This window comes from Populus trichocarpa, chromosome 17, assembly GCF_000002775.5.
Source record: "Populus trichocarpa isolate Nisqually-1 chromosome 17, P.trichocarpa_v4.1, whole genome shotgun sequence".
Classification (NCBI taxonomy): Eukaryota; Viridiplantae; Streptophyta; class Magnoliopsida; order Malpighiales; family Salicaceae; genus Populus; species Populus trichocarpa.
The window spans coordinates 556,296-569,613 of record NC_037301.2 but is presented as its reverse complement, the minus strand read 5'-3'; the positions used below and the strand labels follow the sequence as shown (position 1 = coordinate 569,613).

Below are 13,318 nucleotides of genomic sequence, written 5' to 3'. Positions count from 1 at the left end.
TACACAGAAACTTGAATTTTGAGGCAGGAGACTCGCTTTTTTCCCATTTCTTGGTAAACTTGAAAACAACAGCTAGCAGAAGTCAGGATATGGCTTTCAGGTCTTCAACTGCTCCCACGAAAAGGTCTTTCCTGGCTTCATTTTTCTTATGCTTCTTGGAAGTTCTTCTAGCATCATCCATTATGGGGCTTGTGCAGCCATAAACCATTACTGGCTACTGCGAAAATTAATACTAATGCTGCTTAACGTCTAACTTGAGATGAAGGTCCATGCCCTCCTGCTGCTCAATATGGAAGTTTTCTGCACTAATTGCAAGGAAGCAACCCTTCTCTCTTGCGGACATGCTTATAGCTAGCTAGACATGGATTTAATGCAGAAAGACTTTTCTTGTTGACTTGAAGAATTGAACCCGGCAGCCCATTCTCTCCAGTGAACTCCTTTCATTCTAGCTAGTTTATTTCTGACATAAATGAGGAATAATAATTTTCATGCTAGTACTCTTGACGTATAACAATAAAAAATAAATTATGGATTATCAAGTTTAAAAATTAGAATTCTAAAGGAAGAAATTAAAGTTTCTCAACCCTAATTTTACTGATAAACTATAGATAACATCATTTGATAAATATGAATGTTATATAAAAACTCGTTTCACACCTAAGAACTTATTATACTTAAATTTTTGACACGCGTCCCTATCAACTATTTTCAGATACATCAAAATAACTTGTCCAAGACTCGGGACAGGACCCAGCTTTAATATGTCAGCAACTGCAAGTTGGTTCGCATGAAAACAAATCTCTTTTCTTTTTTTTTTTCCTTTTTTGTCATTGCTCAACTTTCGTTTTACGCAGAGGAATAGTATTGATGTGACGTCGTCCATTGCATTTAGATATTATTTGTAGATGCAACACCTTTGAAGAAATCAAACATTATGCACACCCACCTGTGATTCTATTATTAGTAGAAAGCTCCAGGAAGTCTGAAATAATTTCCATGGAAAGAATGACTTCTCGACGTTGTCTTCTCACTCTTCGTGAAATTTATAATCTTTTTTGTTAGCTGTTTTCTTATGTACAGATGGCTCTTAATGCAAAACTAGCTCTGCTTCTGACTCTTTTCCTTAGTGTTGCTAGCAATGGATACAGTTCTTTGCAAGAGAACAACGCAAGTGATGATGAGCTTGGTGGCAGATTACCCCTGGTACCCAGCAAAGAGCTCTGGACGAAGTTCGATTCTTCATTCAAAAGTGGGTTTGTAATAGGTTATGTATTTTCTGCAGTTTCCCTTTTAACTATTTTCCTGTCCTATTGTGTGCCTTGGGCTCGTCTCAACAAGAGGAAAAGGAACAAGGTGATGATGAAGACACCAATGACGACGTCTTTGATGGAAAGGCAGGAGAAGAAGAGAAAAGAAGCCGACATCCAGGTATCCCATGAGATTTTCCTTTCATCATATATTTGGTTTCTTGCTAGCTCGAAATCAACTATGTTCCTGTCAATTTACAAAAGATCATCGGTTATTTCATCCCCAGATTTCGACGTTTGATCAGATGTTGATCGCAAGAATCAGTTTTGCTGAACTACAGAAAGCAACCAACAGTTTCGACAGAGGCAAAGTCATCGGAGTTGGAAAGACGGGGACAGTATATAAGGCAGCACACCCTCATCTTCGTTTCACTGCCGTGAAGAGATTATTTGACTTCCAACATTTGGAAAAGCAATTCTTGTCTGAGTTAATGATTCTGGGCAAGTTTAGGCATAAGAACATAGTTCCACTCTTGGGATTCTGCGTGGAATCGAGGGAAAGGATTTTGGTGTACCAATATATGCCAAATGGGAATCTCTATGATTGGTTACATCCTGTGAAAGGCGAGCCTAAGATCATGGAGTGGCATTTTAGGGTTAACATCGCAGTTGGGATGGCAAGAGGTTTGGCATGGCTCCACAATCATAATACCCTCCAACTAGCTCATCTTAACTTAAGCTCAAGTTGCATCTTGCTTGACAAAAACTTCGAACCAAGGATATCCAATTTTGGAAGGGCAATGCACATCATGACCTCAAATGCCAGAATCTTCATGGCAAACATTGAGATGAGTGAATGGGATTTGACCAAAAGAGATGTCCATCAGCTTGGTGTTCTTCTTCTTGAGCTGATCACAGGAGAAGATCCTCTTAATAACAGTGGATTTTATCACAGTCTAGAAGGTAAGTTAGTGCAAAACAATTGTCTATTGAGTACTGTCTCGGCTGCACTGTATTGTGCGGTTGACAAATCTCTGCTCGGTCAAGGATTCGATCGTGAAGTCCTTTATTTTCTGAAGGTTGCCTGTAACTGTATTCAGCCTATTCCAAATCGAAGGCCAACAATGGTTGAAGTATACAAAATGTTGATGGCCATCAAGAACACACATCCCGACATCTTGGGCTAAAACTAATATATAAATGAAATTGGCTGCTCCGTGAACATCCACCATTGCCGAATTACATTACTAATTGTCAACATGTTTATGTACAGGATAGATTTAAAAATATCATAGATTTTCTCTAATTTCTCTGCAATGAAGTACCAGCCATTAATTTCTCTAACAATGTTGTTGATTCTGATTCCAGTGTGATGATAACTTGGAGCTCAAGATCATAGAAATAATGTGAAACATAGTGTGCATATATATGTTTCCAGGACTGAACATTGACCCGGTCTCTTTGGTGAGATGGTCAATTCGATCAACTTTTCGGTCATTAATAATTCACACCTTGTTTTTCCCTTTTCTTGATTCTTTTAACTTCATATATATATATATATATATATATATATATATATATATATATATATATTGTGAGGGTTGAATTGAAAGACAAAAGAGTGAAGTGTAAAATAAGGGTGGCGTGTTTAAATTTTTTTGTGAATTATATTTTTATCCCTCATATTTTTTTGCTATAAGGTGATTGGTCCTTTGTATTTTTAACAATTGCATTTCAATACTAAACTTTATTTTCATCATTTTTCAATTTTTAGTGGGTGAGAGGAGAGAGAGAAAATGGTTGGAATCCAGTCTAAAAAGGGAAAAATATCATTTCTTCAATTCCGGCCATCAAAATATTAGATTTTTATTCTAAATGGTTCCATACCTTGAAAGTGCCTAAAAAACCAAATTTGAGATCAGAAAAAAATTGGTTTTTGGGTTGAATTTGGGTTTTTTGCCCCTTTTTTGCACTTTTGGAGGTTAAGAATTGGTTTAAAAAAGTTATTAGGGTTATTTATAGGTGTTTTAGGTTGAAAATGGGTTTCTAGAAGAAAAAATCAGTCACCCCGATATCCATAGCATAAGCGTTACCTTGCCCGCATGGGGAGGAGAATCAATGGTTTTTCACTAACTCAACCCAACCTTATACGTGCGAGCCTACCATCTTTTCTTTGTTAATTACCAACCCTTATCAAAGTTCACTATATAAACATTAGAAGAAACTTTTAATTTTCTAATGTGGGATTGGAAGACCATTAATATATATACTCTATGTTCACAAGAAGAAAGTTTTTTTTTTTTCAATGTGAGATAAAAAATCTTTTTGATTTAAATATTCAGCTTAAAATAAGAAGATAATATCTTTTCAACATGGGATAAAAAACCTTTAGAAATAATCTTTTAAAGTTCATTATTTACAACATGTATAATCTACATTCACATGAATTGTTTCTTAAATTTTTAACTTGGAAAATTAAAACCCTAAAAAGTTTTTTTAATTTTCATGGGTTTATCAGGTTAACGGGTCGGGTTTGATAACTATGGTATTAGGTTGGTGTTTTATTCATTAATTGTTTTTAACAGTTTTTTCTCGATTTTATCCTTCAATATTGAATTGGTTAGGGAATAAACTGCATAATTTATTTTATTTTTTTTCTTTTTATAGGGTTATCATTGTTTCAAATAAGTTTTTATTTTTAGTTTGGTGATCAATTTTGTTACGATATATTTTTATCATATAATTAAAAAAATATTTTATAAAAAACAAATTAGTGAACTCAATGGAGTTCATGACACGGTTCGTTAGGGACTAAGAACGATCCAATATGTCATTATCTCAATAGTTTTTGTTAAAAAAAGTTATATCATCTTGAAATTTTATCAAAAGTTCAATCATTTTTTTTACCAATTATCAAGATTGCATTTGGATCCATAAAATCAATCATTTTAATTTGGGTTAACTCCTGCTCAATTTAATTTGAAACTCGAGTTAGCGAAATAGCTAGGTTAAAAAATTTGTCCAACTCGCGGTGTAGCGCGAACCAATGAACTAGTACGTTAATAATTTTGTACATCGATGCATATTTTATGCAACAAAAGGGCATCGTTCTTTTTTTATAAAAAAAAAAAGATGATAGTAAATTGATTAATGAATAAAAGGATTCAATTGAGAAATGATGGAAATATTGGGAATTGAATTGATAAAAAAAAATCAAATGGTTTATGGCTATATTTATGGAAATATTAGGAATTAAATTGATAAAAAATCAATTCATTTATGGCTTTATTCATTTATACATATTTGTATGTAATAAAATTTTTGCAATAAATATTTGGTTTTTTATTTTAGTTTTATCTATTTGAATTTCTTTCTAGTTTGTTTATTAGATTTTTTAAAAATTAAATAAATTACTATGGAATCATCGACAGGATAAATTCATCTAAGCGTTCCAAAACTTTTATAGGAATTGACAATATGTAATTTTAATCTCATCTCTAAAGTATCTAAAGAAGTTTAATTTGATTCTATATCTTCTCAATTTTACAATTTTATTCATGTAGTTTTAAGCACGTATATTTTAATCCTAGAACTTCATTATTATCACCTATCAATCCCTGAATGTTGAGAATTGTTTATTTGGTCCTTAAAGTTTTCACAAAAGTTCAATTTGGCCATTAAAATTCTTTATCCTTACATTTTTGGATCCTATGGTTTTAGGTGATTACATTCCAGTCCTAAAACCTCATTACCCTCATGCCTAGTCCTTGGATAAACTTTAATTTGATCTTTGAACTTTCCACAAAAGTCCAATTTGATCTCTAAAGTTGTGCTTTCATGTTTTTTTATCCTTATTGTTTTAAGTGCTTACATTTCAGTTTTAAAATTTTATTTCCCTCATGAATATTGAGAAAAGCTTAATTTGGTTCCAAGATTTTGAGTAAAAATCCAATTTGATCCTTAAAGCTTTCATTATTTACATTTTATCCCTCTAGTAAAAGCTTACCATTTTCTTTCGAAGAAAACCTCAAACGTATGATCCCATAATCAACTGATTTATTTTATCAATTTTGGATTCCAAGGAGAGAGGGTGAGTGTGTATTTTGTTTTGTAATAGTTTTTGTATTTTTAGTTAAAAAAAAAGAGATTTAAAAAAGAGATTAATTATAGTTCTTTTAAAATTAAATTTTTACAGCAATTTAAAGATAAAAAACAAGTTTGAATAATAAAAACTAAATAATTTTTAAAATTATAGTTAATTTAATGCAATAAAAAACAGGGCACAAGGAACCTAGCCTAGGACAATTGTGAAAGACACCGAAAACCTTACACGCATTTCGATGCAAAAGGACCCTCCTTTTCAAGGCATCTCCTTCTCTGCTCTTCTTTACTCCTTTAAAGCAGAGAGAGCATCGCTCCTTCTTTCCTTTCTTCACCTTGTTTTCACTCTTTACATTTCTCCCCTCACTCTCACTCATTTGCAGAGTGACCAAGAAAACCCAAAATGGGTTCATTAGTGAAAGGAGTGATGATCCATGAGTCACTTCTAATTCATGATTATGCCACCCCCTCTTTACACTCTTCAGCTCACTCTCTCCTCCGAAAGCTCCGCCACTCCAATCTCCACATTGGGATCTCTTTCTCACCGTCTCTCCCTCACAATAAGGTTTGTCCATCAATTCTTTATATCTTTCTGGTTTGTTTTCTTTGATGAGATGGTTGTTTGAAAGATCATTTTTTTTGCCTGCCCTTTTGTTATAGGTGAGTGTACTTAAAAAGATGGCAATGGAATACTCCTTTGATTGTTTTCTCTTGGATGATGAATCATCTGTTGATGGTGTTAATGAGATTACACTTTCTTGGGGTGGCATTGGAGGGAAAATTTTGTTTCTTGTTCCTAGCGACAAGAAGGTTGCTTTTGGTCAATTAAGCAATTTGGGTTGGATCATTGTTGTTTTTGGTGAGTTTTGTTTATACCCTTTTGTTATTTCTATGTATTAGTGACTTTGTTTTAGTAGATGACATCAGTGGATTCTGTTTTGTATCTTGTCTTTGTGGATTCAGGTTTGGTTTTTTTTAAAAAAAAACTGTGTATTCTTGTTTTCTTTTCTTTTAGATGTTGAAGGTGCTGGTGCATGTGAGAGTTCAGGAGTGGTTTGCATCAGTAAACTGGAAGAGTTGCCTATGATAATTTGCGCCTCAATTAGAAAGGTTATCATGATTGATTATTATCCAATTAGCAAATCCACTTCTACAATTATTTATGAATTTTAGTTCTTCTTAAATATTCTCTGACTGTTTTGTTTTTCCAATTTCAAACAGGCTATTGGTGATGGAGTTGTGACTGTTGGTTATATTATGAAGCCTTCTCGGGAAGAAGATTTTGCCAAGGTGAGTTCTTGATAGAGGAATTGGAAGCATTACTGATGTTGGAGAAAGACTGTGTCATAGATCATAGATGTTCTCCAGAATCCAGATATACAAAGAAATCAATGTGAAGCCACGATATCCTGATCGAGTTCCTTCTTTGCTATTGAAAACTGATTCATTATATTTTCTGGATCTAGAGTTCAATCTGAGTTAGCTCTTCACTGATTTTGTTTTAAACTTACAAGAAAATTTGTTAGTTTGACATTTTATGGTGCATACTCCATATTGTTTGTCTGTATCTTTACCCATGTATAAATTGTAGTTTAGATGTATGTCTACAATTGCAAGCTTATTCTTTGTTCTTGTTGCAGAGGGGTGCGTTCCCCATGAATCCTTCTCCAAATGGTTTGATGTTTCTACCCCTCACATTTGAGCTTCCCCTGCAATCTCAATTGCAACTCGTTGACATAGTTCTGCATAAAGCAACTGATGAAATAATCTCTGTTGACTTAAGTGGCTCTTCAGAATCCTCAAACAGAATTACTTTCTCTGCAGGCATGCAAGAATTGCAAAGGTAGTTTCAAATTCATTTTTATACATTTTTATGGTGATGATAAATCAACATGTTGCAAACAAAGTTGTGGATTAATGACATAATAATGTGCCTGGGTCCCTTTCTTCCGCAGGTATATGGAACACCATTCTGATTGCTTTGCAATTGATCCACTTGATAAAATATATCCTGTACTGGATCGACTAAAGATCCAACAAATTCTTCTTGGGCTGGATGCTCTCAACAAAGAACGTTGTCGGGCAATCAGAGGACCCCATTTCCTAAAGGTCTTTTGATCAGAATGGTATCTATTTAAAATAGTAAAACTGATCTCACAAATCATTGGACACGAAATGAAATGTTTAGCTTTGTTGTCATTGCAAAATCAACTTCGATGATTTTTGGTGTTGTTCATTGTTTAAGCATATGTTTCTTGGGTGTTTTCCATATTGATAACCAATTTTCTTGATGCACATTAAGGCTCCATTCAGGCATGATCTCTTGAACGTTTCACCATTTTATCCTCAAATTTAGTTACAACTAGAGTTCAAATATGCAGGTTAATGGATTTAATGACCCTGATTTGGCACAAAGTCTGTCTGAAGCTAAATTATCTCTTCCGAGTATTGTGAAACCTCAAGTTGCCTGTGGAGTAGCTGATGCTCACAGTATGGTAAGAATTTCTTTGATTGCAAAGGATACAACTGTAGGATAAAAAATGTTAATCAGGACTTCATCTCGATGCTGCAACAGGGACTCTGTAATGCTTGGTTTTTTTCTGTGGACTCACTAAGCAAGTTCCTTAATAATGAAATCTCAAGTTCTCCTGTATTTTCTCCAATTTTAGGTGCTTATCTGGAAAGATTTGTTCATCATTTTATAGTTAGATGCTTAGAGCTGCTATCAATTTTGAATATTGGTTATGTGGTCTGCACCAGCTGTATGGTTAAGCATTCTAGGTTACTGATAGACCAGCTCCATCATTTTGGGTTTGCCTGAACATTATTACATTTTTGACATTTTGGACATTGTTTGCAGTTCATCACTAGGGAGCTGCAATATTTTTTAGTTCCTTGTCCTTAATTTTCTGTCTTAAAAAAGTTTAATTCTCGCATTGCAGGCAATCACCTTTAGAGTTGAAGATTTTAAGGATTTAAATGTTCCTCTTCCAGCAATTGTTCAGGTGAGCACAAAAGTACTGTGCCAATTTTGGTTTGACTTTTTGGCCCTGCATTCTGGCATGACAGTAGTATGAACCAATGTGTGGCTATTCTGATTGTGTATGCTTGACTGGAAACAGTAGAACAATGATTAGTGCTTGTATTTGACATAGATACAGCATAGTTTTACATCATCCTTCCAGTAAGCTAAATGTAATTTAACATGACTGAAATATATTTCAAAGCCCTTGGTCAGAGGAGTTGCCAAGTGGTTGAGCCTTCTAAAGGGTCTTTTTGACAGCTGAGTTTCATGTTTTCTGTTCTCCTGGATCTGAACGGTTTGTTTGCCATTGCAGGAGTACGTGGACCATTCATCTACTATATTCAAGATTTATGTCTTGGGTGAGCAAGTTTTCTATGCAGTAAAGAAATCTATACCAAATGCAGATGTCTTGACCAAATCATCTGAAAGAAATGAACTCAGACCTTTACTCTTCGACAGGTAGCATTTAGTTTCTTTGTTTGCTTTCTGTTTTCTTGAGTTATGGTAATGTAATGTCTTATGTTTCAGTTTTGATAATCTTGTGCTTACCCTCTGCAGCTTAAAATCTCTACCCACCAGCACTGGGCACTCTACAGGTGCAGATTCCATCAAGACCAATGTTAATTCTTTTGATCTTGAGCTAGTCACAGATGCTGCAAATTGGCTTGCTAGAAAACTTGATCTTACCATCTTTGGCTTCGATGTTGTTGTAAGTAATGCTTCCTTGACTACATATCTTTTGCAGTTTGCATCTTTTACCAGTCAAACCTGATTAATGTTTGATGATTTTTCTTGATTATTTGATGAGTGATTTATAATGGTAGAAACCCCAAGATGAATACATATCTTTTGCAGTTTGCATCTTTTACCAGTCAAACCTGATTAATATTTGATGATTTTTCTTGATTATTTGATGAGTGATTTATAATGGTAGAAACCCCAAGATGAATACTGAGAAAGTATCAATTCAGAAATGCTTTGCAATTCTTGTATAAGATTGGCATCAAGCATGCGTACTGGAGCCAATTTTACTACTAGTTGATATTTCTGGTGTTCAGTCACTAGGTCTATTTTCTTTTTGGTTATAGACCCTGACCCCTCGGTGGGTATATATTTTGGCATCTGTGTAATTAAGAAGCCAACTGCAACTGTTCTATCGTCTTTGTAGTTGAGTTTAGGGTATTATATTTCTGAACTTGCATACAAATCTACATCCTCTCATGTCTTACCTCATCTCAGATCCAGGAAGGCACTAGTGACCATGTCATTGTGGATGTGAATTACCTCCCATCTTTCAAGGAAGTCCCTGATGATATTGCCGTGCCAGCCTTTTGGAATGCTATTAGACACAAGTTTGAATCAAGAAAGAGGAGATAGAAAGCCGTGCTTATGTGCTGGAAACTGAGCAGTGGTCTTTCCTTTAGCTGAATATGATCATAGACAGAGAGAATAACTGGAAAACTGGCAGAGCTGATGAGCGCTTATAGTTGATGGATAAAAGCATTCATATCCATCAAAAGTTGTCTTGATCGCTGGCTTTTTAAATTGTACACCCAGATAACCCTTATTAGGCTAAGCCTTTTGAGTAATGAACAATATGTGACGCTGTTTTTGCTACAACTGCCTTTCCCCCTACATGTTTGACTAATTAGATGCTCAACTTGGATAACAAATTCTTGCTTGCCATGCTGTAGCTGCTTTTCTTGAGGGATTTTATGGAATTGGGAGAGAACAGAGGAGGCACATGCAATGGATCCTAACTCAACAGTGTCAAGTCTATCAGGATATCATTGATATGGGATAATGATCTAGCCTCGATTAGTTTAATAAATGAATAGTCACTTCCCATCCCTTAAAAGATATCACAATCAGTATAGACCCCACAATCCATGAACCAGCCCGCCATTAATTATCTTTATCAACAAAGGAATGATGACGATCATGGTCATGATTAACAGGTATAAAATTAGGCTCCATACAATGTTCAGACACCCACCAACCATTTCAGGGCTTGGCACTCAAAACAAACACAATGGCCACTTCACCATCTCCTCCACCACAAGAACAACAATGAATGGACATTCAACCTTGGCTTGACTCGAGAACTAATGTGTGTCTGCTTCCCATATTATTTCTTATGAATAGATTAATCAATATCAGCAGACATGAATTAAATCGGGTTTAGTTCCATCACTAGATTTTTTTCCCCACTCTACACGACGTCGGTGGGTTAATTTTTTTGTTTTAAATAAAAAATATTTCAATGATGATAATTTAAGTAAATTTTGGTTAACTTGATTAACCTGCGATCCGGAATAACCTGGAGAAAAAAAATAAAAAAAATAAAAAACTCAAGACTCAATAACCTAATGTTAAAAGATAAAAACAAACAAAGTTAAATTGGGCTAATCTTTGAAACCAGTAACTCTGGTAAGGAGATGGAAATGACCATACAGAAAATCAAAAACAAATCTTAAAAAAATTCTTCAACCTTCAAAAAATTAAAAAGAAATAAATAGTAATCAAAATAATGAGAATCAAATCTCATATAAAAACTAATAAAAAAAATAATAAGACACTTAATCGAAAAATAAAATAAAATAAAAATAAAATAAAAGGGATAAAAAATAATAATTAAAAGAATGAGAACTAAAATTGGATTAAAAAATAAAATAAAATGTTGAGAGATAAATTCTAAAGAAAAAAAATTATAAAAAAAGGATTATAAAAAGGAGCAATTAAAAAAATAAGGACTAAATTTAAAAAAAAAGAAATAAAATAAAATGTTGGGGGATAAAATTGAAAGAAAAAAAACAATCAATAGAATGGGTACAATATATATATAAAAGATGAAGCTGGAAAAAAAATCTAAAAAAGAAAATTCAAAACTAAGAAAAACCAATCAAAAGAAATAATTTTTTCTCCATCATTTTTTATCAAAATAATATAATTTTTACTTTTTAGCTGAATAAAAAATCAAGTGATTAGTTAGGAAAAACTCATGTTAAAATCCATTGATTTCTTTTGCCATTATTTTTTTTTATCAAAATAATATCATTTTTACTTCTTGTACAATAAAAAATCTGATTGCCCTGATAACCCCGATGATTCAACCCAACTCGTGACTCAGGACATGATGAGGGTCGACTATTGAGTTAGGTTTTAAAAGCATGATAAGAAAATAAGCACCAAATATGATATGAAAATTTAATGAAATTAAACAATAAGGGATGAAATTGCCGAAAAAAACAATTAATTAAGAAGAGAACTCAAAATAAAAAGGATTTGCAATAATAAGAATGAGAATCAAATTTTTTTAAAAAAAAATCAAATGATTAGGGATTAAATCAAAAAATAAAATCCAATTAGAAAAAAGATTAAAAGCAAAATAAATAGGAATTAAAAGAATGAGGATTAAATTTGATAAAAAAACATAAATAAATCAAATGACAAGAAATGAAATTGAAAAACAAATAAATTAAATTCAGTATAATTAAAAGATTGATAATCACTCTGCAATTTTACAGGGCCAACACACTTTTTAAAATGGAGGAGAGAGAAAAGAGATGAGAGAATAAAAATTATTGTCGGAGTTATGGAGTATGACACGCGTCAACCCGCCGTGTAGAGGGTGGTGCGATGTTTCGGACACCACCCTGGAAGGCGACCAATAGTCACCTGGAGGCGCAACATGCATGGCTCAAAGGGAGAGGGCGCGTCCTAGCACACTTCAATTATTTTTTTTATTTATCAAAAGTCCAGAACATATTAGAACCCACATAATAATTGCAAAAAAAACTAATTCAACAAACCAAAAATAACCCTTGATCTTAGGGTAAAAAAAAAAAACTTCAACCCCAAAGACTAAATGGCAATTACATTATAAAAAAAATATGAAAAATCACAAAAAGCTCCTCAATTATAAGTTGTGTTTTTTTTTTCAAGAGCATGGGCGTAATTGCACTATCCAATAAAGTGTGAAAAAATTATTTTAACCTTAAATTTGTGTTCAATCATTTAGTTAATGAAGGGCAAAATCTTCATTTTACCTTGATTATAATCCACACTAAAATACATGATTAGTTTTAACTTTATATATAATAATTATGAATGAGCCTACCCAAGGATAAACCTACAGATGAAGATTGAAAAGACAACGGGGTCCATATAACTTTTGGGAAAACCTAAGTTTAGTCCTTAATGTATTGCCTTGTTATCATTTTGAGTCTCAATATATTTTAGAAAATTTCACCTTTTACAAATCAAAGTTAAAGAGATTCCATCCAATTTATGAACACTCCTCCTTAAGTGTTTCAAGTCAATTTGTCAAATAAGCACCAATCACTCCCCAACTTAATTCAATGCAAAGATTTTTCATTTGTTTTTATCCAATAGTTTGTAAGGAATTATTATACATTGAATGATTAAATAGAAACTCGTTTAATTATATTTTTCTTGTATTAATATTCTCAATAGCTATTAGCTATTCAAGATCTCAAATATAATTTTAACATCAAATTATAATATGTTTTTTTCACTTTGTTTCACCATAGCTTGTATAAAAATAAAATTTATCATCTACTTAATGTTAAGGACAAATTAAAGTTTAATTTAATATTTGGATAAAAAAAACTTAACAATCATGTGTAAATTATATAATAACTTCTAATTGTTACTAATAAAAACTAGATTGAAATTAACTCTGAGAGGTGTAGCTCAACTGGTCAGGTCTTGGATTTGCTCTCCAGAGATCACCAATTCGAGTCTCACAAACCTCAGGGCAACTGAAGGCTTATATATTCATTAACTTCAGGGCCCGTGAGATTAATTGAGGTGTGCGCAAGCTGGCTCGGATACCTATATTAATCTAAAAAAAAAGAAATTGGAAGGATGTCCTTATCTAGTGTTGTCAACTACGTTCATAGTAACATTGATAAAATCAAAG

At 33.1% G+C, this 13,318-nt stretch overlaps 2 protein-coding genes and 1 long non-coding RNA gene across 4 annotated transcripts; 2 read left to right on the top strand and 1 right to left on the bottom strand.

Moving 5' to 3' along the window:
• Window positions 1-880: 880 nt before the first annotated feature.
• On the top strand, window positions 881-2,594 carry LOC7484603 (probably inactive leucine-rich repeat receptor-like protein kinase At5g48380). 2 transcript variants are annotated; one of them, XM_024588887.2, is made up of 2 exons: window positions 881-1,428; window positions 1,553-2,594. In XM_024588887.2, exons 1-2 carry the CDS (start codon window positions 1,081-1,083, stop codon window positions 2,432-2,434), a joined length of 1,230 nt encoding a protein of 409 aa, XP_024444655.2. In that variant the 5' UTR covers window positions 881-1,080; the 3' UTR covers window positions 2,435-2,594. The 2 variants fall into 2 exon arrangements, with proteins under 2 accessions (XP_024444655.2, XP_002323709.4); XM_002323673.4 differs by having other exon boundaries at window positions 895-1,428; window positions 1,535-2,594.
• Window positions 2,595-5,558: 2,964 nt separating this feature from the next.
• LOC7472542 (inositol 1,3,4-trisphosphate 5/6-kinase 4) lies at window positions 5,559-9,993 on the top strand. Its single transcript, XM_002323674.4, has 11 exons — window positions 5,559-5,913; window positions 6,009-6,207; window positions 6,364-6,458; window positions 6,570-6,638; window positions 6,989-7,191; window positions 7,304-7,457; window positions 7,730-7,843; window positions 8,291-8,353; window positions 8,687-8,832; window positions 8,932-9,082; window positions 9,613-9,993. The coding sequence occupies exons 1-11, from the start codon at window positions 5,752-5,754 to the stop codon at window positions 9,748-9,750; spliced, it is 1,494 nt and encodes a 497-aa protein (XP_002323710.1). The 5' UTR covers window positions 5,559-5,751; the 3' UTR covers window positions 9,751-9,993.
• Window positions 8,471-9,613, bottom strand: LOC127904539 (uncharacterized). The gene is made up of 2 exons (XR_008057839.1): window positions 9,252-9,613; window positions 8,471-9,141 (listed from the first exon to the last, which is right to left on the bottom strand). It is a non-coding gene; the product is annotated as an uncharacterized LOC127904539 (long non-coding RNA).
• Window positions 9,994-13,318: the final 3,325 nt, after the last annotated feature.